Raw genomic sequence first — 27347 nt, 5'->3', positions numbered from 1 at the left:
GTACCCAAATGAATTTTTTACCATTTTTTTGAGACAGATAAAGCTTTATTTTGGTGTTATTTATTCACTACTGGGATTTTTATTTTTTTTTGCTATGTAAATGAAAAACTTAAAAATTTTTGAAAAAAAGTGTTTTTTTAAATAAAATTTTGCAAATAAATAATATTTCATCATAAATCTTGGCCAAAATGTATTCCGTTATCTTTTTAGTAAAAAAAAAAAAAAATCCAAAATTAGTTTATAACCAAAAATTATAATTTTTAAACATTTGTTTTTACATTTTTATTTTATTTTTTTATATTACTTTTTATTTTTAGTTTTTTTTTTTTTTACATACTGTCACCCTAGCAGTACAGTGTCACCATGGTGACACTGTACTACTTGTGGGGGGTGATGAAGATTTTTTTTTTTTTTACACGGATTGCTTTTACACCCATATAGGATGTAAAAGCAATCATTTCTCTTTCTCTCTGTCTGCATTCTTGCACTCATTGAGAAGTACTGAGTGAGCTGTGATTGGTCACAGCTTGTCACATGGTACAAGGCTGTTGTGAATAGCCTTGTACCATGTGACTTCTGTGATCATTCACACATTTCACACGTAGTAAGCAATGATGTCACAAGCGACATCTTGCTTACTACTTTGCATGTGATCACTGATTGGCCAATCAGTGATCACATGATCGGGACCTCGTACAGAGGTCCCGTCTGACGATCGGTGTTTCACTGTGTCCGGAGGACACAGCGGGCACCGGATCGCGGTGCTGCGCGCTCCCAGGGAGCGCGCACAAACAAGGTGTGGGGAGGCCGTTTATAAATGGCCACCCGACCCTGCACTGCCACCGTCCGGCCGTTTATATGCAACGGCTGGTCGGGAAGTGGTTAATTATTTATAAGCATTCATACACACATTTATTTTATACTCACTTTGTTTTAAACTGTACTTATCCTTTAAGACAAGTAAAAATCTGCAGTTTATACCCTTCCTGTGACAACCACTCCCCAAATTTCTTGTACAGGCATCAAGACAGGAAGCAAAGAAAAATCTCCCCAGTGTGTTCACAGACACAAAACAGAAGTTTCAACTCTTCCCACACTAAACCGTTTAGCTTTCCTGTTTCTTCTGTATCAACAAGTTCAGGGTGGGACTTTCTCAGTCCTGATAAGCTGCAAAGTAAATCTAGTTTATATTTCCAGTGTCTTCACACTTACGTATTTCTCTAGGTACAGAGTGGCGTTGTCCATCAGAGCTTTTACCATTCGCATGAGATAAATAAGCAGTGCCAGGTTATTCTGTACAACATTCACGCGCACCTAAAAAAAAAAAAAGGATAGAGATAATGTTTACAAATCAAAAAAAGGCGCAAAGCTTCAGAAGGGAAAAATCAGTAATGTGAGAGGCCATAATTCCTTATTATCAAGGCTCGAGTTGGTTATTAAAGTGTAACACTGGACTAGCAGCGAAGTACAACATTGAAACAAGTAAATGTGCACAGTAGTTATGATTCAGTTCAGCCTGTCTTATGGCTCATGCACCCCATCCAGAGAGGAGTCAATTGGTTGGCTTTAATGTAACCCTCCTCAGTAGTATGATTTGGTTTCCTACATTCCCCACTGCTTGGCTTTGCTGCAAAGTACAAGCAGTACTGAGGCTTGGTCTAATGTTGTCACATGGAGGCAGTACTTCCAGGTAAGAAAACCATGTGACTCACTCCCCTGAGTCTCATATAACAGTGTGGGGCCTTGGCCCAGAGTTGTTTTGTGGGAGTGGTACTTCCAAGTATGCAGAACCATGTGACTCACTCCCCTGAGTCTCATATAACAGTGTAGGGCCTTGGCCCAGAGTTGTCTTGTGGGAGTGGTACTTCCGAGTATGCAGAACCATCTGACTCACTCACCTGAGCCTCATATAACAGTGTAGGGGCTTGGTCCAGAATTGTCTTGTGGGAGTGGTACTTCCGAGTATGCAGAACCGTGTGACTCACTCACCTGAGTCTCATATAACAGTGTAGGGGCTTGGTCCAGAGTTGTCTTGTGGGAGTGGTACTTCCGAGTATGCAGAACCATCTGACTCACTCACCTGAGCCTCATATAACAGTGTAGGGCCTTGGCCCAGAGTTGTCTTGTGGGAGTGGTACTTCCGAGTATGCAGAACCGTGTGACTCACTCACCTGAGTCTCATATAACAGTGTAGGGGCTTGGTCCAGAGTTGTCTTGTGGGAGTGGTACTTCCGAGTATGCAGAACCGTGTGACTCACTCCTGAGTCTTATATAACAGTGTAGGGCCTTGGCCCAGAGTTGTCTTGTGGGAGTGGTACTTCCGAGTATGCAGAACCGTGTGACTCACTCCCCTGACCCTCATATAACAGTGTAGGGCCTTGGCCCAGAGTTGTCTTGTGGGAGTGGTACTTCCGAGTATGCAGAACCATGTGACTCACTCCCCCGAGTCTTATATAACAGTGTAGGGCCTTGGTCCAGAGTTGTCTTGTGGGAGTGGTATTTCCGAGTATGAGGAGCCATGTGACTCACTCCCGAGTCTCATATAACAGTGTAGGGCCTTGGCCCAGAGTTGTCTTGTGGGAGTGGTACTTCCGAGTATGAAGAACCATGTGACTCAGTACCCTATCTCTCATATGCTTGGTGTTTTGTCCAGTGCAGCCAAATGGGGGCAAAGAGAGTCCACAGCCTTGTTTAGGCTCCATCTCGAGCCTAAGGCTCCATTCACACTTGTAGGACTCCAAAGTCGTGTGACTTTTGAGTGCAACTTTGGATGGGTGCGACTTGGATGTGCCTTCTCCCTCTGCAAATTCGGACCCACTGTTGCGTGTAGAACATTCAGGTTTGACTTTCGTGTGACTTTTGAGGATTAACATTGGAGTCTATGGCCCTCAATTTGCATGAAAGTTGGACCAAAGTAGTGCATGAACTACTTTGAAGTCGTTGCAACTTTATGTTCACATATATGAATGGTTATCATTGGAAAACATGGGGTACGACTTGTCATGCAACTTTGGACATCAGTTTGCACAAGTGTGAATGGGGTCTTAAAGACTTACACACAGCTTTCTTACTACACTCGCGATATCTGAAAAGACTGGAAGGAGAGCAAAGGAAAGGTGAGAATGTGCTGCCCTGGAGAGGCATTAACGTGGACCAGTTTTCTTCTGCATGGCAAAGCAAATATTTTCTTTTCAAATTAAAGCAAATCTATACTCGCTTTCTATTCAGCATCGCATTCTCCTGGAGCTCCTTGCTGGCCAATGTCATCTTTGGTTGGATTGGCTTCCGGGTATCAATCTTTGGCTATCTTCATTGGCCCAACCAAGATGATGTTACCCCCTGTGCATGTGCGGGAGGTATTTCATCTGGGCATTGCCAAAATTTGTACACTAAGTTGCGTGCGCACAGCTCAGTGTACAGGGCATACAGGCAGGTAATGAATTTTTATCGCAAGAGAGACACAGCGTGTCTCTTCTGTATTAGAATCCTGCTTGTCTGCCAATCTTTTTTTTTCCACACATAAGAGTTCCACTTTAAAGTAGTTGTAAAGGCAGAAGTTTTTTTTTTTACCTTCTTGCAATCTATGCATGAAGGTAAAAAACCCTCCCCCCCACCAGCCCCTCTGATACTCACCTGAGCCCAATCTCAATCCAGTGATGTGCAAGAGAGCAGAGGTGCTCTCTGCTCTCTCACTGGCTTAGAGACAGCAGTGGGAGCCATTAGCTCCCGCTGCTGTCAATCACAGCCAATGAGAAGGCAGCGGGGGGGAGGATCTGTCGGACACAGAGACGCGGCTTGAAAGTGAGCTTGCTATGGTGGGCACTCAGTAGGGGGGAAGAGGCCTGGAGCACCAGCGGGAGACCTGAGGAGGATCAGGGCTGCTCTGTGCAAAACAACTGCATACCGCAGGTAAGTATAAAAAGTTTATTGTTAGGGGAAAAAAAAAACTAAAAACCTACTTTAGAATCACTTTAGAGTACAACTTACAGTGAGAAAACCATTGACAGCCATTGCTGTATCAACTGCCATCTGCACAAGACTCAACTCTTGCAGCCAAGGAAAAAAAAGTGGAACATTTTGGCTCTATGGAAGAGTCTTCCTTAATCCTGCAACCATGGAAGCGATTTAATGGGAGCCATCTGATGAGAGGGTTAGAATAGAAAGAGGCCCTGTGTTTGGGAGGCCTGTATGAGAATGAATGTGGTAGTGTAGCGAGTTAACCCGTTCTATTCAATTACCCCGTGCCCCACTTTACCCTATAATTGAGATTTAACCTGTGTGTATATGTTCACTTGTAACTAAACCAACCCTTTACTTTAGGATCCAGTTGACTGTTATTAAAGCGGAACTCCATTCAAAAAGGAAGTACCGCTTGAAGGCCTCCTTCCTCTTTATTAAATGGCACTTTTTTATTCTGTATATTAAAAGCCAGCAGCTACAGGTTTTGTAGCTACTGACTTTTAACCATTTCAATACCGGGCAATTTTACACCTTCCTGCCCAGGCCAGTTTTCAGGTTTCAGCACTCTCACACTTTGAATGACAATTGCGCGGTCATACAACATTGTACCCAAACTAAAATTTTATCATTTTCTTCACACAACTAGAGCTTTCTTTTGGTGGTATTTAATCACCGCTGGGGTTTTTATTTTTTGCTAAATTAACAAAAAAAGACCAAAAATTTTTGAAAAAAAAAACACGTTTTTCTTTGTTTCTGTTATAAAAGTTTACAAATAAATAATTGTTCTTCATAAATTTAGGCCGAGATGTATTCTGCTACATGTCTTTGGTGAAAATAACCCAAATTAGGATGTATTATTTAGTTTGAAGGAAAGTTATAGAGTTCACAAACTATGGTATAGATCTGAATATTGATCAATCCTGAAGTACTGACAGCCAATCTAATTTCTTGAGGTCCAAGAATGTCAGAACAGTACAGATATCTCCCAAATGTCAGGACAGTACAGATATCCCCCAAATGTCAGAACAGTACAGATATCCCCCAAATGTCAGGACGGTACAGATATCCCCCAAATGTCAGAACAGTACAGATATCTCCCAAATGTCAGGACAGTACAGATATCCCCCAAATGTCAGAACAGTACAGATATCCCCCAAATGTCAGGATGGTACAGATATCCCCCAAATGTCAGAACGGTACAGATATCCCCCAAATGTCAGAACAGTACAGATATCCCCAAATGACCCCTTTTTGCAGAGTAGACAGTCCGACGTACTTCATAAGAGGCATGGCGAGTTTTTTGAAGTTGTATTTTTTTTGTCATAATTTTTCGGAAAATTAAAAAATTAAAAAAATTAGTTTCACTATTTTTTTTTTTTACATACTGTCACCAGTGCAGTACAGCGTCATCATATAACTGACATGGCGGTGATCAGGGACACTGACTGGTGACAATATGAAAAAAAAATATATATATATATATATATATATATATATATATATTTTTTTTTTTTTTATTATTATTTTTTATTACATTTTGTTTTTATTTTTTTTAAGATTTTTTTTCATATTTCTCTATGACCAAAGTAGTACAATGTTACCATAGTAACATTGTACTACTTTGGGGAAGTGATCAGTATTTTTTTTTTTTTTTTACACAATTTGCTTATAGCAAAGAATTACTTTGCTATAAGCAAGCATTTACCTGAATGACATCGATTCATTCAGGTTTTTTTTTTTTTTGTGCTTAGCTGTGTTTTGGCCACAGCTAATCACATGACATGTGCATGTGACCTGCTGTGACCATTCACAGCTAGACACTAGTATACAATGGATGGCATGAATGAAGCCATCCATTGTATACAACTGTCATGTGACCTGCTGTGATTGGTCACAGCAGGTCACATGGTACCGGCAACTGGGCCGATACTCAGATCTGTCATCGGCCGTGTCCGAGGTACAAGGCCGGTGACAGATCGCGCCGCTGCGCGGCTCTGCAACCGCGCGAACTGCGCATTTGCGGGAGGACGCCAAATGGCGTACACCCCGGAAAGCTAATGCATTTTTGCAGCCGCCAAACGGCTATAGGCCGGGCAGCAAATGGTTAATAAACACAAATATGACTGGAGTTCCACTTTAATATCAAGACACTCTAAACAGAACACATTCTACAATGCAAACAGAGATGATCGATCTTAAGGCAGAGCAACTGATTTGAATTGCTCTCTCTGCCTGAATGTCAGTCCTCCCAGGCCTATAAAAGCCTGCAGCAGAGGGTATGTGAACAAAGTTTGCTACTTGTTCATATGTCCAGCCCCTGAGGGAGTCAGATTCCCACTTTCTCAAACAAAAAAAAAAAAGTCACTTAGTAAAGTTTTTTAAAAATCAATTACAGTTTTCATATAAGATGCATCCGGACTTCTATAATAAAAGAGGTTAGAGTATAATGTGATGGACAATACTCACCCCTTCTGATATGAAAGTGCTGAACCGAGGAAGCATCTGATACAGGCCAGGGTCAGTGGCAATACTCTGTAGTGCTTCCTGAAATAAATAAAAAGGACAGAATATAAGGGTCACATACCTTTACAATCCCAAGAGACCCCCAAAGTCTTTGTTTATGCCCTATTTATTTCTCACTTTGACTACTAACCTTGTATTCCACTGGCAAGAATCTCACATCTATAACTAATCAATTCTGCAGAAAGGCTTTTCTATCCCTCCCATTACCTAAAAGTAAACGTATCCTTAAGTACAGTATTTTCTGGCGCATAAGACTACTTTTTGTACTTAAAAATATACCCCACACATTGGGGGTCGTCTTATACGCGGGGTATAAAATGTGAACCTTGAGTTTGTTTGGGTCAAGCTGGCTGGATGTGTGGTAATACTGTACATACAGTATACCGTGCTGAGCCAAGCTGACTCAAAACAAACGTCCCTATGAGAGATACACACAGTATACACTGGGCCAATCACGGCGAGCGATGTATTCTACTAACGAATACAAAGCCTGCTCGGATTGGCTGAGTCAGAGAGGTGGGATGATGATGTCACAACCTCAGCCAATCCGAGCAGGCTTTGTATTCATTAGTAGAATACATCGCTCGCCGTGGTTGGCCCAGCGTATACTGTATGTAGCTGTGGCTACTGTACATACACACATCCAGCGGGCTGATTACAGTAGGGACATACCGGGACGTTTTGAAACAGCTTGGCTCAGCGCAGTATACTGTATATATTGCACATCCAGCGGGCTGACAGATTAATCTGTCATAGGGACATTTGTTTTGAGCCAGCTTGGCTCATCACGGTATACTGTATGTACATTACTGCACATCCAGCGGGCTGTATATATACCGTATACTGTATGTAGCCGAAGCTGCCGTATTACCGCACATCCAGCGGGCTGTATATATACTGTATACTGTATGTAGCCGAAGCTGCCGTATTACCGCACATCCAGCGGGCTGTATATATACCGTATACTGTATGTAGCCGAAGCTACCGTATTACCGCACATCCAGCGGGCTGTATATATACTGTAGACTGTATGTAGCCGAAGCTACCGTATTACCGCACATCCAGAGGGCTGTAAATATACTGTATACTGTATGTAGCAGAAGCTGCCGTATTACCGCACATCCAGCGGGCTGTATATATACTGTATGTAGCCCAAGCTACCGTATTACCGCACATCCAGCGGGCTGTATATATACTGTATACCGTATGTAGCCGAAGCTACCGTATTACCGCACATCCAGCGGGCTGTATATATACTGTATACCGTATGCAGCCGAAGCTACCGTATTACCGCACATCCAGCGGTAACCATCTGATTTGGAATTTGATCCATATGATGACTGTCTTACAAATGTATCACAAGATGTCATTCATGAACTTATGATGTCAGAGGATGAACATGAGGATTTTGAAGGATTTTAAGTACCGGTAAGTCATAACCATTTCAATTAAAAAATCTGATGTTTTTAAATGGTGTTGCCTCGGAAGGGGGGGGGGGGTAGTCTTATACGGCGAGTATAGCCCAAAACCTATGTTTTAACTGGAAAATTAGGGGGTCGTCTTATACACCCAGTCGCCTTATACGCCGGAAAATACGGTAATCCCTCAACCTATAATTTCCTATGCTAACTTCTCTCTACTACAGTCCTTCGTCGCCATGTAACCAACCTCAATCAACCCAAATCACGGTGATCTGATCTTTTTTTGACTATTGTTTCTCTCCATCAGATAGCAAGTTTGTATAGGCAGAGTCATCTTTAACTTTTTTACATCTTTGTTTATGTTTTTGTCCAAAGACTTTCTCTTTCTACTCTTACTAAAGCACAGCGCTGTACAATAACTTGGAGCTCTATTTTTGACAGAGGAACTGTATATAGAAAGCACTCAGGTGTCTACCGTACACAACACTTTACAAAATAAAGGACAATTCAATACAAGAGGATTAGGGGGGCCCTGCTCCCCCCCTGCGCTCGTAGAGTTTACAAAGGAAAAATGCTCACGTGTCTACATACCGCTCTCTTCGCTTCGCAAGAGCCAACACACGCTTCTGTAATCTCCTTGTAATACAACTGCTGTTCCACGGACAACTCGTGGATGCTGCGTGGTTTTAACTTCAGAGGGGCACCTTCTAGAATAGTGTTCTTCTTCTCCTTACCTGGGTGATAGAAAAAGATAGGTAAGTGATCAGCTGATAGACTCAGGGTCCCATACAGGGGCGGACTGACCATTTGGGCACTCGGGCACTGCCCGAGGGCCCAGGGTCAGTAGGGGGCCCCATGAGATGCCCCTGGTACCTTTCATTGGCTTTTTCATAGGCTTTTTTGGGTGTAGGCGAGGACACAGGGGCCTCATGATCCCCTATATGAGTTGTCAGTCTGCCCCTGGTCCCATAAACACATAGACACACAGAGGACCTTTACCCTCCACAGCATTTGCCCCTTGCCCTTTCCGCCCTGCTTCCTCTTGTCCTGGCTTGGCAGCCTTCAAGGGCTCAGTGGCTTCCATCTTCTGCTGCTCCTTCGGGACTGCAGGTAGAAACAAAAAAAAAAGGACATAAGTGAATCATCCCGGGATACAAAATAGAATGCAGTTCCACGTGTAATGACCGGCTTCTACTGGTGGCGGTGTGTATAAAGGAGCGATTTGTCGGCATAGTCAGCTGCTTGCCTTGAGAACATCTTCCTACGATGAAACACGTTGAGGCTACAGCTGGTGTCATCACACTCCAGGACCCATATACAGACTGTCTGTAATGCTGCTCTGTTTGTGTTGTATATTGTGAGTACCGTATTTTTCGCTCCATAAGACGCACTTTTTCTCCCCAAAAAAGGGGGGGAAATGTCAGTGCGTCTTATGGAGCGAATATAAAGCGGCCGGTCCGGTATTTCTGCCGCCACCATGTCAGAATACCGGGCCGGCCGCTCAGCTCTTCTCTCCTGCAGGGCCTTACCTGTTCCTCGCTCCAGCGCTGCACAGTCTTCCCGCGCTGGCTTTGTGAATGGTCCAGTGTTTTCTGGGACACATAACAGGTCCCAGAAGGCGCCGGGCCATTCACAAAGCGCAGCGCTTCTCGCGCATGCGCAGTGGGCACCCCGCTGTCACAGAAGCCGGCGCAGGAAGAAGAGGGAAAGACAACTCCGCGGAAGTGGGAGCGGGTACCTGTCAAATTCAGGTACCCGCTCCCCCTCCCTCCCCAAAGGCCAGCAGCCTCTGGTCATCCCCTGCACTGTCTGCAGTCTCTGGTCATCTATACTGTGTCCCTGGTATTTTCCCTGTACTGTGTCCGCAGTCTCTGGTCATCTCCTGTACTGTGTCCGCAGTCTCTGGTCATCTCCTGTACTGTGTCCGCAGTCTCTGGTCATCTCCTGTACTGTGTCCGCAGTCTCTGGTCATCTCCTGTACTATGTCTGCAGTCTCTGGTCATCTCCTGTACTGTGTCTGCAGTCTCTGGTCATCTCCTGTACTGTGTCCGCAGTCTCTGGTCATCTCCTGTACTGTGTCTGCAGTCTCTGGTCATCTCCTGTACTATGTCCGCAGTCTCTGGTCATCTCCTGTACTATGTCCGCAGTCTCTGGTCATCTCCTGTACTGTGTCCGCAGTCTCTGGTCATCTCCTGTACTGTGTCCGCAGTCTCTGGTCATCTCCTGTACTATGTCCGCAGTCTCTGGTCATCTCCTGTACTGTGTCCGCAGTCTCTGGTCGTCTCCTGTACTATGTCTGCAGTCCATTGGTTCAGAATATTTTTTTTTCTTGTTTTTCGCCTCTAAAACCTAGGTGCGTCTTATGGAGCGAAAAATACGGTAACTTTCTTAGCTAAATAAAGTGGTGTATGCGGTTTTACTCTATGCGGCTTTTGTGATTCATGTTTTGTTGGTCCAGAACATATCCCTGCTGGCGAGGCCTGCGGTTCCCTATGTTCGGTCCAAATAGGAGTGCACAGTGTACAAGCCTTTACTGAACTAGCACCATCTGACCTTGTATACCTTGGGGTCTATTACTCGGGGAAGAGGCTGGTATTTATGTGTGGTGGAGGAATCTGCTCACCGAACAGTTTTGTTTCAGTAACATTAACATATAGTGCAGTGTTTGCACATTATTGATTGAACTTTATTATTTTTGACCCGTTAAGAACTTTTTTATTAATGAATTATTTATTTGCACTAGTTATTTTTTTTTTTTTGTTTACAAACGGTTTTATTGTACAAAAGTAGACTGTAAAACAACAGTACATTTTCAAATGATACAGCAAAAACAAGGCACTTTTGAAAAGTACAATACAGAAAAGTATATTAATGAAAGAAAGAGAAGAAATAGAAAAAAGTAGGTTGCAAGTACATGAAATATGTAGATGATAAGGTAGATTGAATGATACATCTGTCAACAGTATATGCCAGTCAACTTTCATTGGGAATGTTATTAATTATGCAATAAATGTCTATAATCCCTCCATGACTCCCATTTGTTATCAGATAAGTGCATCTTATCCAGTAGGGTATAATAAATACGTTCCATGAGCATTACAGCATCAATTCTGTGTAAAACGGAGGCCAAGGGTACAGAATTGGACCTCCAATGTAAGGCAATAGACCATAAAGTGGCAATACATATAGTATGTATCAATCTCATAATGGCATCAGAGATCTTTTTTTTTTTCCATAAAGTTTTATTAGGAACAAGGAAACAGTACAAGTCAAAAGTACAGCATAAGGGGATATCATATATGTCACAATGGTCAAGGCACGCAGAAAGGCACAAACTGTTAGGCAGTATGATTAGTCTGAAACCCACAATCAGTGCATACTGGGAAGAGAGAATACAGACTGCGGGGGAATAGGTCCAAAGTAAAGGAGGGGTTGTTCCACACCGCAGTTTGGATGGAGGTCTCTCCATGGGGCATAGCTGTCTATCTGATCTGGAAACATAAAAACCTAAAATCGTTGGAGGGTGGGGCGTGGCACGAAACCAGATAAGTCTACATAGGAGGGGATTGCGGGTCGGAATTTCTAGTAGCTGTTTAGCAAGTCAAGGGGTACGTATCTTATTTTCGAGGGTGATATGTGTGCCTAACAGTACCATTCTGAGGACGCTTAGGAGAATGTGTATGGGAGAATGCTAATCATGGTGTGATTCGTGGGAGAGGAAAAAGAATAGAACAGAGTTGGGGAATAGCAAGGGGGGGGGGAAGGATCGCAAGCTGGAGGTGACTAGGAGAGGGGTGGGGGCAGAAGGAAGGGGTGGAGGAAGGGGAGGGGTATGAGAGAGGGGGAGGAGGATGAGGAGGGGGAAGGGAGAAAGAGTAAGGGGGAGGGGGAAGGAGAAAGAGTGTAGAAGACAGAAAAAAAAGGGGGGGGGAGGGGGAACCAGGATGGGGGGCGGGGCCTAGGAAACAACTCAAGGAGATCAGGACTGAGATCAGATCATCAGGGGCCTGACAAGAAGGCAAGTCGCATTTCCATTAACCAAAAAACTATTTATCATATGCACATGACAGGAGTTGTTTATCATTGCACCATTTGCACAACTGAATTGAGTTTCAAAGCAACAATATTTGGTGTTGGATTACAAAATAGAAGTGGTTGAGGTAAAAGCAGATGAAGAGCAATCCGAAGGAAAAAAAGGAGGAACCGCTTTAATGAAAAGAGAAAAAAGGAAAGTAGAAGCAGAGGGACAGAAACACAAAAAGAGAGGAAAAGGAAAGGAGGAAGAAAGGGGAAAAGTGATGGAAGAACAAAGAAGAGGGGTGGAAGAAATGGAGAAGGATGGAAAAAGAAAGGAGGAGAAAAATAAGAGAGAAGAAAAGATGAAAAAAGGAGAAGGATGGAAGAAGAAAGGGGAAGGATGGAAGAAGAAAGGGGAAGGATGGAAGAAGTAAGGGGAAGGATGGAAGAAGTAAGGGGAAGGATGGAAGAAGAAAGGGGAAGGATGGAAGAAGTAAGGGGAAGGATGGAAGAGGAAACGGGAAGGATGGAAGAAGAAACGGGAAGGATGGAAGAAGAAAGGGGAAGGATGGAAGAAGAAACGGGAAGGATGGAAGAAGAAACGGGAAGGATGGAAGAAGAAACGGGAAGGATGGAAGAAGAAAGGGGAAGGATGGAAGAAGAAAGGGGAAGGATGGAAGAAGAAAGGGGAAGGATGGAAGAAGAAAGGGGAAGGATGGAAGAAGAAAGGGGAAGGATGGAAGAAGAAAGGGGAAGGATGGAAGAAGTAAGGGGAAGGATGGAAGAAGTAAGGGGAAGGATGGAAGAAGAAAGGGGAAGGATGGAAGAAGAAAGGGGAAGGATGGAAGAAGAAAGGGGATGGATGGAAGAAGAAAGGGAAAGGATGGAAGAAGAAAGGGGAAGGATGGAAGAAGAAAGGGGAAGGATGGAAGAAGAAACGGGAAGGATGGAAGAAGAAACGGGAAGGATGGAAGAAGAAAGGGGATGGATGGAAGAAGAAAGGGGAAGGATGGAAGAAGAAAGGGGAAGGATGGAAGAAGAAAGGGGAAGGATGGAAGAAGAAAGGGGAAGGATGGAAGAAGAAAGGGGAAGGATGGAAGAAGTAAGGGGAAGGATGGAAGAAGTAAGGGGAAGGATGGAAGAAGAAAGGGGAAGGATGGAAGAAGAAAGGGGAAGGATGGAAGAAGAAAGGGGAAGGATGGAAGAAGAAAGGGGATGGATGGAAGAAGAAAGGGAAAGGATGGAAGAAGAAAGGGGAAGGATGGAAGAAGAAAGGGGAAGGATGGAAGAAGAAAGGGGAAGGATGGAAGAAGAAGGGGGTTGGATGGAAGAAGAAGGGGGTTGGATGGAAGAAGAAAGGGGAAGGATGGAAGAAGAAAGGGGATGGATGGAAGAAGAAAGGGGAAGGATGGAAGAAGAAAGGGGAAGGATGGAAGAAGAAAGGGGAAGGATGGAAGAAGAAAGGGGAAGGATGGAAGAAGAAAGGGGAAGGATGGAAGAAGAAAGGGGATGGATGGAAGAAGAAAGGGGATGGATGGAAGAAGAAAGGGGAAGGATGGAAGAAGAAAGGGGAAGGATGGAAGAAGAAAGGGGAAGGATGGAAGAAGAAAGGGGAAGGATGGAAGAAGAAAGGGGAAGGACAGAAGGAAGGAAGGACAAAAATACAAGTAGGAGAAGCCCAGAAGAGAAGGAGAATACTTAATATAGAATAAAAAATGAATAATGTCACCTGGAGGAGGGTTCTCTGGGATGGCGGGTTGAACTCCTTCAATACTCAACCAGTGAGCTGAGAAAAGAAAAAAATTCACACAGAAGATCAGTAATAAAGGAAAACTAAAACAGCTCTCTTAGAAACCTCTTTTTAGCCTTGGTTCACACCTTAGCAGGTTTGTGGCCGGTGTTTGCGCAGGAATGGCAGCCCATTCATTTGAATGGGGTGCCATGCCTGAATTTTCCACAGAAAAAATGTGCATGCACCTTTTTCAAAACTCAGCTGCAGAGAAATCGCATGGTGCTTTTGTACCATGCAATGTTCCTGCGGATCCCGAACCTGCAAATGCGCTGCCGTTTCAGATGCGTGGGGATGCCATTAAGAATGAATGTGTTTTTAAACAGCAATGCGTTTTGACTGCTTGGGGTTATAGATATCGCTGCAATTCCCTCACTCACAGCCACCTGCAATAGTCTGAACCGGGTCTAAAAGCGTAAAGGAGGAAAAAAAAAAAAAAAAATCACTACTCATGTTCCAGAAATATAGTGCATGTCTACCTTCCTCTTTTAGGCTTGGTTCACATCTGTGCGGGTGGTGCCGTTGCGGATCCGCACAAAAATCAGTGCAGCCGCACCACCTGCACAGAAGAATGTGAACCCGCGGGCGGGTGCCATTAATTCGCACTAGGAATCGCAACCGTACTGGGAACCGAGGTTCCCGTGCGGGCTGCGTTTTCAGAAGAAGTGCAGGGACTTCCCTGCGTGTCCCGGGGCACGGGAGTCCATTCAAATGAATGGGCTCACGTGCCCACGCAAAATGCAGACCGCAGGAACGCACATATGTGAACCAGGGCATAAATGACAACACACTGGGGGAGATTTACTAAAACCAGTGCACACAGAATCTGGTGCAGTTATGCATAGTAACCAATCAGCTTCTTACTTCAGCTTGTTCAATTACACAGCGCTGTATCCTGTATGTAGCTGTGGCTACACACCGCTTATACAGCACCCCCAGCGGGTGCACCCCTTAATGTAGAAAATAGTTTGTTCTGGCGAGCTTGACCCAAGCAAACTACTCAAAGTGACAGTAAGAGCTCGTTCACACTTGACTTTTTTTGCAACTCTTGCCAAACGCCCCTATAACGTTTGACAAGCGTTTGTCCGGTGTTTGCTGAGCGTTTTTATCGCTCCACAAACTCTCCAAAAGCGCCACATGAGCGGTTTAGCGGCAGTTGCTAGGCGTTTGCAAAGCGTTAAAAAGGAGGTAACATTGTACTACTTTGGTCATAGTAAAATATGAAAATAAAATCTTAAAATTTTTTTTAAAAAATGTAATAAAAAATTAAAAATAATAAAAAAAAAAAAAAAATAAAAAATATATATATATTTTTTTTTATTTCATACTGTCACCAGTCGGTGTCCCTGTTTACCGCCATGCCAGTTATATGATGATGCTGTACTGCACTGGTGACAGTATATAAAAAAAAAAAAAATAGTGAAAATAATTTTTTTTATGTTTTCATTTTCCGAAAAATTATGACAAAAAAAACACAACTTCAAAAAACTCACCATTCCTCTTATGAAGTACGTCGGACTGTCTACTCTGCAAAAAGGGGTCATTTGGGGGATATCTGTACTGTTCTGACATTTGGGGGATATCTGTACTGTTCTGACATTTGGAGGATATCTGTACTGTCCTGACATTTGGGGGATATCTGTACTGTCCTGACATTTGGGGGATATCTGTACTGTTCTGACATTTGGGGGATATCTGTACTGTCCTGACATTTGGGGGATATCTGTACTGCTCTGACATTTGGGGGATATCTGTACTGTTCTGACATTTGGGGGATATCTGTACTGTCCTGACATTTGGGGGATATCTGTACTGTTCTGACATTCTTGGACCTCAAGAAATTAGATTGGCTGTCAGTACTTCAGGATTGATCAATATTCAGATCTATACCATAGTTTGTGAACCCTATAACTTTCCTACAAACTAAATAATACATCCTAATTTGGGTTATTTTCACCAAAGACATGTAGCAGAATACATCTCGGCCTAAATTTATGAAGAACAATTATTTATTTGTAAACTTTAATAACAGAAACAAAGAAAAACGTGTTTTCTTTTCAAAATGTTTGGTCTTTTTTTGTTAATTTAGCAAAAAATAAAAACCCCAGCGGTGATTAAATACCACCAAAAGAAAGCTCTAGTTGTGTGAAGAAAATTACAAAATTTTAGTTTGGGTACAATGTTGTATGACCGCGCAATTGTCATTCAAATTGTGAGAGCGCTGAAACGTGAAAAATGGTCTGGGCAGGAAGGTGTAAAATTGCCCGGTATTCAAATTGTTAAAAATGATTGGGGACCCTGCCCATAAACGCAATATCAAGGGAAAACCATTTCCTACCTTTCAATGAGACGTCGAGAGGCACCCGAGGAAGTGGGGTGCTGATTATGTCACACAAATCAACCTCTTTCTCCTCATAGAAATGCAGCTCCCGCCCTCCCCCACTGGCGTAACGGAACGGCAGATATTCCTTAGCATGGAAACCATATATGGGCTGCAAGAGAGGACAATATTACTGCAGTAATTAGTACATATACTGTATATAGTCAAAAGGAATCATTACATTTTTTACGTTTCTTGTAGAGTGGAAGTCAAGCCAAGATGTTTTAATTTTTTGATTACCTTTGGAAGTGAAAAAGAAACCTCTGTCCGGCTATTATATGGTGTTTGTCACCATTAGGGAGATCTTGCCTCACTTCCTGTTGTGTTTACTGGTGTCACCAGGGACAAACAGAGCAAATTCTCCCCAACAGAGGCACAGTTGAAACGGAACGAAACTGTATCTGGGCACCATAAACTGAAAACACCATTTATTTTGATTTACCACTTCTAAAAGTGAATGAAATGTCACATTTTGTGGTGACATTTTCATAAAGTAAAAGGAAAAAAAAAACTGGCCCACACACCAAAAAGAATTGTTTTTGGCATCCGGGATGGTGAGAATCAGCCCTTACGCCCCATGTACACGGGACACTTCTGAACGATGGAAACTGACTGCTGGAAAACATAGGTTAAAAAAAGTCTGTTTAGCTGCGTTTCCATAACGCGTTTATGTGCGTTTGCGTTTAGAAGCGTTTTTTAAAGATAAGCACAGGAGAACCTCCCAAATGCCCAGAATGCACTGAAAAGTGTTAAATTATTAACCATTTTAGACTGTTTCAGAGAAATACAGAGAGTAGAAGCAGAGACAGCAGTATGTGAGAGATTAGCTTAGGTGTGAGTTGCTCATTAACATTTCTTTTGTTTCCAAGGGTGGGAAAGGTGTCTGGTGGAGGGAGTCATTAAGGTCACCTGGCAGGGGGTCTTCATGAGGAATTTGAGATGTGAATGGTCATTAACGTATCTTTTGTTTCCAAGGGTGGGAAAGGTGTCTGGTGGAGGGAGTCATTAAGGTCACCTGGCAGGAGGTCTTCATGAGGAATTTGAGGTGTGAATGGTCATTCACATATCTTTTGTTTCCAAGGGTGGGAAAGGTGTCTGGTGGAGGGGGTCATTGAGGCCACCTGGCAGGGGGTCTTCCTGAGGAATTTGAGGTGTGAATGGTCATTAACATATCTTTTGTTTCCAAGGATGGGAAAGGTGTCTGGTGGAGGGAGTCATTAAGGTCACCTGGCAGGGGGTCTTCATGAGGAATTTGAGGTGTGAATGGTCATTAACATATCTTTTGTTTCCAAGGGTGGGAGAGGTCTGAGGTGTGAATTGGTCATTACAATGTGTGACAAGCTTGGTAAGAACATCCTGTGTTCAGTGTTTTGTCCATCTGAGTACCTTGAAAATGCTTTGCATGCATTTTACATGATGAAAAAAGGCTCTGGACAGCATCGGGAACTGGAAGAGTTAAAAAAAAATTTCACACACAAACTCTTATAAACTCGATTTGCAGCGTTTTGCATTTGAAACGCTGATGAAATCAACTGCTGAACGCAAGTTTTCTGCGTTCAAAAAAACGACTATAAACTCAAATGCCTGTAAAAGACTGTAAACGAAGATGTGTAGATGGACACATAGGAAAACATTAGGGAGAGTTCAGGGGCTGCTGAAAAAACGCTGAACAGCTTCTAAATGTGAGTTTATCAGCTGCAGTGTACATGAGCCCTTATAGATATACATTCCTAGAAACCAGTGTTGCTGCAGGTTGGTCTACGTGTATTGTGACTCTCTTGTTTGTATTGTCCTGTTATGCCATGTTTTACAAATAAAGAAGCTGTATAAAGGTGTGGAGTGTTATCATCCAGTATATTGTAACTGCTAGGTACACGCGGTAAGTTTTTTTTTTTTGTTCAACCCAGCAGGCTGGGTCCGCCATACTAAGTGAAGTAAATGGGGTGATCTTCCCCGCTGAGATATTGTGTTGACAGGGGGACTGCCCCCGCCCCCCTACCAGGACACACTGCAATTGGCTGCCAGCGCTAATTGGATGCTAGTTTTCCAGCATGCCCATTCGACATCTAACACCCAGCTTCTGTCAGACAGGCTGCTATACACACTGGACAAATGTCAGCCAGGTTTTATTGAATCGACCGATATTTGGCCTGTGTTCCAGCCTTAAACCCTTTAATCCTTTACAATCAAGAAAGCTGCCATATTAGCCTTTGTTCGATCTGCAGTTGCCGTAGTGCTACACATGTGATCAGTTATAATACCAGCTATTTGATGGCTTGACAGTTCAGGGCACAAGCAACTGTGAGTTATCTTTAATGGCATAAGTGCAGCGCTATAAACGCATGTAACATAAATAACATATATCAATAAAGTGCAGAGAAGTGTGTCAAATGTGCAATTATGTGCATCAATATGCACTTCTGACGCACTTCTCTGCACTTTATTGATATATGTTATTTATGTTACATGTGTTTATAGCGCTGCACTTATACCTTTTAAGTTGATTTTGGGACTGTTGCCGATATCCAGAGTGCTAGCAGCTATTCTTAGATCATTAATTCTACAATTTTCATATTTATATACTTCATAATTTATTTAGCGCTCGCTTATACAATATTTAGATCTTCAATGGCATGCTTACTGTTTTGGGAAACAGTTAAAAAACAGCCACTTACCTGTCCCTCGGTGTCAGGAATGGACTCAGCACTGGTGGTGGGACTCACCTGCCGTGTGGGCTGCAGTACCAGGGCTGACCAGCGGGTGCTCTCAGCAGCCAGAAGCTCACTCCTGCAATCAGCCAACACCTGGGGCTGATTGCAGGAGGTGTATTTAAGGAATGGCCAGACCTGCAGTCAGTGCCTTGGTGTATGTTTCCCATGAGCCCCTGTACCGTGTATCCTGTGTTCCTGTTCTGCTGACTATCTGATTTGTTGCCGACCTTGCCTGATCCTGACCTCTGCTGACTTTTCCTGCTTGATCCCTGGCTTGCCTGACCCTCTGTACCGCGCTGCCCGTGAGTTACTGAACCCGGCTTGTGACCCTGACTATTCTCTGCCTGCTCCTCCGGTACCTCGCTGCCCACACGTTGCTGACCTGGCCTGCCTGACTACGCCTGACGCTACCCAGACGATCCATCCATCCATCCCGCACGGATCTGTCCCTGTTACCAGGTCTGCCAGCCTCTTCACGTCAGGCTTGCCCCCGGTACATACCCTCGGCGGACCCCTCTACCACAGTTGGGTGCACTCAGGGGCTGCGACCTGGTCTCAGTCCTGCGCCAAGTCCATCCCCACCATCAGGGGCTCTGGTGAAAAGGCATACTGGGGCTTAGACTCCGCGCCCTGGGGAATTCCGTTCTGTGGGTACTAGAGATCCCGCCGGGCGGTGCCTGACAGTACCTAACGGCCTGCCTGACCATTCAACCTCTCCAGCCCTGACTACGCCTCTGTTCCCACACATTTCTGGTCATACCCGGATACTTAACACTCGGTCCCATGGCGTGTCCCCCGCAGCCCGTTTCACTGGCCGTCCTGGATCCCAGGAGGCCGGCATCTTCAGTGTGGGCACCCGGCTGTGACAGCTTGCGGCTTCACAGCCGGGTACCCACTGAGCATGTGCGAGTAGCGCTGCGCTTCGTGAATGGTCCTGTAGTCTTCTGGGACCTTTCACGTGTCTCAAAAGACTACAGGGAGGGTGGGAGGACACCTTCCACTTCCGATCGCCTAGGCCAGGGGTAGGCAATCTGCGGCACTCTAGCTGTTGTGGAACTACATTTCCCATGAGGCATTGCAACATTACAAAACTGACAGTTACAGCTATGACTTGTAGAAGCATGATGGAACTTGTAGACCTGCAAGAGCTGGAGAGCCGCAGGTTGCCTACCCCTGGCCTAGGCAATCGGACTGGAAATGGGAGCGGGTAACTCAAATTCGGGTACCTGCCTCCCAAAGGTGCCAATCCTTAATGGAGAGCGGGGAAGCAGTCCTTAAAGCGGAGCTTCCCCTTTTAGGTGGAGCTCTGCCTTAAAAAGGAGTCATTTAACCTACCATCATGTCTTTGGAGTTTGGCAGGAAACTGGATTACAGGAGGAACCCAAGCAATCACAAGAAGAACACTTAAGCTCCATGCAGGTAGCGTTGAGGTTGGGGTTCAAATTGTAAAGCAGGACTGCTAACCACTAAGCCACAGTGCTGCATCAATTAGCATAGCTGCCAATCAGTGCCTATGGCCCAATGGCAACCTGTGCTGTGGAGATCGTGCCCATCCACAGAAAGAAGCACCACCGCTCTGCTTCAGGAAACATGACCAGAAACAATTTCTCCAAAGTGAGAGAACAGTGTCCGGCCAAACAAACAGGGAGATACCATAAACAAGCAATATAAGGGACCTTTACAGGTTGAACTGGATGGACTGATGTATTTATTCAACTTTACCAACTATGTAAATATGTAGGAATTAGCTGACAAATGTACTGGAAAATTAGAGTGTAATATTGGTACAAGCTATGCGAACGCCTTCCTAATATGATTCTATTCCTTCTGGCTGGTGTTCAGCTTTGTGGAAGGGTATTCCCCTGAAATCTGTTGAGAATAAAATTTCCCCGTACTTTGGTATGCCTTCTCTTTATCCTTACTCACAACATACAGTATATTCACCATTCCTGCACTATGGGGGCAACAGACAGTGAGGATTGCCCACAACAGAAAAAAACTCAATATCTCCCATTAAAAATCATCAGGTGCCCCAAGGTGTTAGTAAATAGACAGAATTATCTATGCTGTCTCCTGGTAAGACTGCTAATCTGAGGCTGTTGTACTGTGTACATGTATACAGTCTCTTCCTATTGTGTCATTCTGTTACCTCCACATTCTTCAGCTTTAGAGCAGCATCAATGTCATTGGGGGTCAGTTTCTGCCTTTTACCAACGTGCATAAACTTCATAGCATCCTGCAGAGAAAAAAAAAAAAGTCAGAGGATTGATGGGTAAAGAATATTAAAACTGAACTCTAGGTAGACTGCTTAATATACGGATGAAATACATATACAGTGAGGACCATATATATCTGGACACAGGCACAATCTTCATACTTTTGGCTCTGTATGCCACCAGAATAAATTAAAATAAAACAATCCAAATGAATGTGAAGTGCAGACTTTCAGCTTTAATTCAAGGGGTTGGACATAAATATCAAGTACACATTTTAGGAAATGCAACCATTTGTATACACAGTCCCTCCATTTTCAGGGGCTCAAATGTATTTGGACAAATGAATCTAATCATAAATAAAATGTTTGTTTGTAATATTTTGTTGAGAATCCTTTACTGGCAATGGCTGCCTGTAGTCTGGAACCCATGGACATGACCAAAGACTGGGTTTCCTCCTTTCTGATGTTTCGCCTGAAGTCTGGAACCCATGGGCATTACCAAAGACTGGGTTTTCTCCTTTCTGATGCTTTGCCTGAAGTCTGGAACCCATGGACATTACCAAAGACTGGGTTTCCTCCTTTCTGATGTTTCGCCTGAAGTCTGGAACCCATGGGCATTACCAAAGACTGGGTTTTCTCCTTTCTGATGCTTTGCCTGAAGTCTGGAACCCATGGACATTACCAAAGACTGGGTTTCCTGCTTTCTGATGCTTCGCCTGAAATCTGGAACCCATGGACATTGCCAAAGACTGGGTTTCCTCCTTTCTGATGCTTTGCCTGAAGTCTGGAACCCATGGGAATTACCAAAGACTGGGTTTCCTCCTTTCTGATGTTTCGCCTGAAGTCTGGAACCCATGGGCATTACCAAAGACTGGGTTTTCTCCTTTCTGATGCTTTGCCTGAAGTCTGGAACCCATGGACATTACCAAAGACTGGGTTTCCTCCTTTCTGATGCTTCGCCTGAAGTCTGGAACCCATAGACATTACCAAAGACTGGGTTTCCTACTTTCTGATGCTTCGCCTGAAATCTGGAACCCATGGACATTGCCAAAGACTGGGTTTCCTACTTTCTGATGCATTGCAGCCGTCTTGCAACCTGCTGGATGTCTGAGCAGAAGGAGGGTGCGAGGAGTTAGGAGGAAGATTTGGATCTAAATTGGAGGAGGCTGTGAATATCCAGATGAGCGCATATTACCTCATTTTGAGGTGAGCAGGTCTTTCAGCTGGTGTGGTGGTGATGCACCGAACAGTAGAAAAGAACAGGATACTCCCAGTGTCACTTATAGACACAAACAGGTGTATTGCGTGGACTCTGTATTGATGGGACATTAATGATTACGATTGTTATCACTGTTTATCACTGTTATTGACATATGCACTGTTATGAAGGGGGGTGAATATAGACAGTTGCGCTGCACTTTCTTATGAGGAACCTCTAGAAGAACCCTGGTTAATAAAGGCTGTGCTAGAGTTGCAGAATATCTTAGAAAATATCTGATTATGCCACCCCCCACCATCTCTCTTCAAATGAGGTGACCTCTGACCTGAGTGACTTCCTTTATCCGAAAGCTGACTTCTTGTGTGAGCAGCTGGCAGGTCTCCTCTGACATCTGTGAGACTCCTATAGACTCTGCGATCACTTTCATGGACTCACTGGGGAGGAGAGCATTCCCGATCTTCTTCCCCTCCGCCATGACAGGGGGTTGTGTTTGGAGAGCCTGGAGGGTGCAGGGAGAAGCAAACGGTATGAATATGGAGATATAAGAGACAATGTGCTTGTTCTTCATCAACTAAATCACCGCATTAAAATCTCTGATAGTTTAGAAGTAGGGATGCACTGAAATTTCAGTGGCCGAAACATATCGGGTGAACATACAGTGGGGATCGAAAGTTTGGGCACCCCAGCTAAAAATTTGTATTAATGTGCATAAAGAAGCCAAGGAAAGATGGAAAAATCTCCAAAAGGCATCAAATTACAGATTAGACATTCTTATAATATGTCAACAAAAGTTAGATTTTATTTCCATCATTTACACTTTCAAAATAACAGAAAACAAAAAAATGGCATCTGCAAAAGTTTGGGCACCTTGCAGAGTTTATAGCATGCACTGCCCCCTTTGCAAAGCTGAGACCTGCCAGTGTCATGGATTGTTCTCAATCATCGTCTGGGAAGACCAGGTGATGTCAATCTCAAAGGTTGTAAATGCCCCGACTCATCTGACCTTGCCCCAACAATCAGCACCATGGGTTTTTTTAAGCAGTTGTCTAGAAAACTGAAACTGAAAATAGTTGACGCTCACAAAGCTGGAGAAGGCTTTAAGAAGATAGCAAAGCGTTTTCAGATGTCAATATCCTCTGTTCGGAATGTAATTAAGAAATGGCAGTCATCAGGGACAGTGGAAGTTAAAGCAAGATCTGGAAGACCAAGAAAAATATCAGACAGAACAGCTCGCAGGATTGTGAGAAAAACAATTCAAAACCCACGTTTGACTGCACGATCCCTCCAGAAAGATCTGGCAGACACTGGAGTTGTGGTACACTATTCCACTATAAAGAGATACTTGTACAAATATGGTCTTCATGGAAGAGTCATCAGAAGAAAACCTCTTCTACGTCCTCACCACAAAAATCATCGTTTGAACCTTGCAAATGAACATATAGACAAGCCTGATGTATTTTGGAAACAAGTTCTGTGGACCGATGAGGTTAAAATTTAATTTTTTGGCGGGAATGAGCAAAGGTACGTTTGGAGAAGAAGGGGCACAGAATTGAATGAAAAGAACCTCTGTCCAACTGTTAAGCATGGGGTTGGATCAATCATGCTTTGGGGTTGTGTTGCAGCCAGTGGCACAGGGAACATCTCACGAGTAGAAGGAAAAATGGATTCAATGAAATTTCAGCAAATTTTGGATGGTAACTTGATGCCATCTGTGAAAAAGCTGAAGTTAAAGAGAGGATGGCTTCTACAAATGGATAATGATCCTAAACACACCTCGAAATCCACGGGGGATTACATCAAGAGGCGTAAACTGAAGGTTTTGCCATGGCCTTCACAATCTCCTGACCTCAACATAATTGAAAATCTATGGATAGACCTTAAAAGAGCAGTGCGTGACAGACAGCCCAGAAATCTCAAAGAACTGGAAGACTTTTGTAAGGAAGAATGAGCAAAGATACCTCAAACAAGAATTGAAAGACTCTTGGCTGGCTACAAAAAGCATTTACAAGCTGTGATACTTGCCAAAGGGGGCAGTACAAGATATTAACTCTGCAGGGTGCCCAAACTTTTGCAGACGCCATTTTTTTGTTTTCTGTTATTTTGAAAGTGTAAATGATGGAAATAAAATCTAACTTTTGTTGACATATAAGAATGTCTAATCTGTAATTTGATGCCTTTTGGAGATTTTTCCATCTTTCCTTGGCTTCTTTATGCACATTAATACAAATTTTTAGCTGGGGTGCCCAAACTTTCGATCCCCACTATAAATGCCGATAGGAACATTTTAGCCGATACAGATGCTGACAGGGGCTGTGTGTACTGCATATGGGGGGGTGGGGGGGGAGCGCGGAGAATGGCAGAAGAGGAGCAGTGTGCATAGTGAGATACCACTTAATGTCACTGCTGGTTTTTAAATGTAATTACCGTTTCTTTTCCTCCTTCGCTATAACTCTGAGAATGAGCTGTCATCCTTTCCTATGCTAAGGGGAACAATGGGGCGGGGTCACTGGGTAATGTCACTGGGTGACCCCGCACCTTAGAGGAGAAGATGACAGCTCATTCTTGGAGTTATAGTGAAGAGGAAAAAAAAGTCGGTAATTACATTTAAAAAACGGCATTTTTTAAATGTAATTACCAGCTTTTTTTCTTCACTATATCTCCAAGAATGAGCTGTCATCCTTTCCTGCAGTAAAAGAAACTAAGGGGCGTGGTCAGTGGGTAATAACACTGGGTGACCCCACCCCTTAGAGGAGGAGAGGATGACAGCTCATTCTTGGAGATATAGCGAAGAAAAAAGTTGGTAATTACATTTAAAAACAATGCCAGTTTTTAAATTTAATTACCTGCTTTTTTTTCCCCTTCACTATAGCTCTGAAAATGAGCTGTCATCCTCTCCTCCGCTAAGGGAAACTAAGGGGCGGGGTCACTGGGTAATGTCACTGGGTGACCCCACCCCTTAGTGGAGGAGAGGATGACCACTCATTCTTGGAGCTATAGTGAAGAGGGAAACAAAAGCCGGTAATTACATTACATGCAATTACCGACTTTTTTCTTTGCTATAACCCCAAGAATGAGCTGTCATCCTTTCCTGCACTAAAAGAAACGAAGGGGCGCGGTCAGTGGGTAATGTCACTTGGTGACCCCGCCCCTTAGAAGAGGAGAGGATGACAGCTCATTCTTTGAGCTATAGCGAAGAAAAAAACCATTACATTTAAAAACAATGCCGGTTTTTAAATGTGATTAGTGGCTTTTTTCCCCCCTTCACTATAGCTCCGAGAATGAGCTGTCATCCTCTCCTACACTAAGGGGCGGGGTCACCCAGTGACCCGCCCCTTTGTTTCCTTTAGCAGAGGGGAGAATGGCCGCTCATTCTTGGAGCTTTAGTGGAGAACAAAAAAGCCGGTAATTACATTTAAAAACCAGCAGTGACATAAGGGCAGCCAGTGAGGGAGTCTGAGTCTATATACTGCTCCCTCACTATATACACTGCCCCCTCCTTGCACACACTGCCCCCTACAAAGAGGACCTGTCACTCATATGCTATCAAATAGGGCACTATAGGGGACCAATAGTGCCCTATGCTATCACATAGGGCACTATTGGTCTCTATGTGATAGCAAAATCATAAGTTGAAAAAAATAAAAATACACATTAAAGTTAAAAAAAAAAATACAAAAAAAAAAATTGAGCCTCCTCAACCCCAAATACGCAGAAATTTCGATTTTCGGCCACATGCATTCTGAATTTTCGGTATCGGTTTCAGCACCAGAATTTTCATTTCGGTGCACCAATATTTAGAAGGTATAAATCTCACCAATAGGTTTTACTGAAGAGTTCTTAGAAGATCCTGCTTGTTACGGGGTATCTGCGGATTCCAGCAAGCACATCTTCCACGAGAAGAAATGCAAAACAATTTGCACCATTGTTATCCCCCCCTCTCCCCAACATATAAAAACTGACCTTTTATTAATTAATACACGGCTCAAAAAAATGAAAGGAACACTTTTTATTCAGAGTACAGCATCAAGTCAATGAAACTCCTGAGATATTGATCAGGTCAGTGAAGTAGTAGAGGGGGTTGTTAATCAGTTTCAGCTGCTTTGGTGTTAAATGAAATTAACAACAGGTGCACTAGATGGGCAACAATGAGACAACCCACAAAACTTATGGTCGCAGAGCCCACCAATCATACAGTATTATGGTCACAGAGACCACCAAACACATATTCCCACCACAGCTGGACACCCTGGTCACACGGGCCTCCCCAGTTACAGCTCCTCCCAATCACACAGTTCCCACATTATACAGCCCACCATTTACATCATCCACCCATCACAGAGGACACCAATCACATAGTCCCCCCCATTCACACTGGCCTCCCCCATCACAGACTCCCCCCCCTCAGTCACAAAGTCTCCATCACAGAGGCTCCCGAACACATTTAAACCATACCTTTGGCCCAAACAGTGTACAGAGAGCAAGAAGTGGACGTCTGTCTTCTCCTGAATGCTGGGGATAGCTATACATGCAGTCTATACTGGATCAGAGCCATGCATTGCTATTGTGGAGGCAGGCCAGCCGCCATTACCGAAGCACTGAATGACGCCATTCATCCTAGCCCTTGAGTATCATTGGTTGTTATGCTGCCGCACACCATGAAGCTGATCCAGGGCAAACTGGTACCAGTGCTTGGGGCACCCTGGCTGAGAAACATTGGTGTAGACTACAAAAGGTAAAATGTATAAAGTACCAAACTGATACATTGCCAAAAACAAAACAAACAAAAGGGACAAAGAAAAGCTCTGGAACTGAGTGGGATTCCGGAGTAAAAAGGCCCCAGGAATCGGGTGGCTATTATTATTATACAGGATTTATATATTATTATTATTATTATACAGGATTTATATATTATTATTATTATACAGGATTTATATATATTATTATACAGGATTTATATATATTATTATTATACAGGATTTATATATTATTATTATTATTATACAGGATTTATATATTATTATTATTATACAGGATTTATATATTATTATACAGGATTTATATATTATTATTATACAGGATTTATATATTATTATTATACAGGATTTATACATT

General features: G+C 43.5%; 1 protein-coding gene across 3 annotated transcripts in view; it reads right to left on the bottom strand.

Moving 5' to 3' along the window:
• TAF6 (TATA-box binding protein associated factor 6) overlaps positions 1–27347 on the bottom strand; it is a 45879-nt gene that overhangs the window by 15181 nt on the left and 3351 nt on the right. For 2 of the 3 annotated variants that reach the window (XM_089663243.1, XM_089663245.1), the window contains exons 2-9: positions 22561–22734; positions 20951–21037; positions 16049–16202; positions 13651–13707; positions 8904–9008; positions 8484–8638; positions 6427–6504; positions 1213–1314 (exon numbers count right to left, since the gene is read on the bottom strand). In XM_089663243.1, the coding sequence (XP_089519369.1) occupies positions 1213–1314; positions 6427–6504; positions 8484–8638; positions 8904–9008; positions 13651–13707; positions 16049–16202; positions 20951–21037; positions 22561–22710 (888 nt within the window). In that variant the 5' untranslated portion in view covers positions 22711–22734. The remainder of the gene's footprint in view (positions 1–1212; positions 1315–6426; positions 6505–8483; positions 8639–8903; positions 9009–13650; positions 13708–16048; positions 16203–20950; positions 21038–22560; positions 22735–27347) is intronic. The other variant, XM_089663244.1, reaches the window with a different exon arrangement.

This window comes from Staurois parvus, unplaced genomic scaffold (assembly GCF_062004578.1).
Source record: "Staurois parvus isolate SC_StPar_1 unplaced genomic scaffold, SC_StPar_1.0 ptg001642l, whole genome shotgun sequence".
Lineage (NCBI taxonomy): Eukaryota > Metazoa > Chordata > Amphibia > Anura > Ranidae > Staurois > Staurois parvus.
This window is presented reverse-complemented; position numbering and strand designations above follow the sequence as displayed.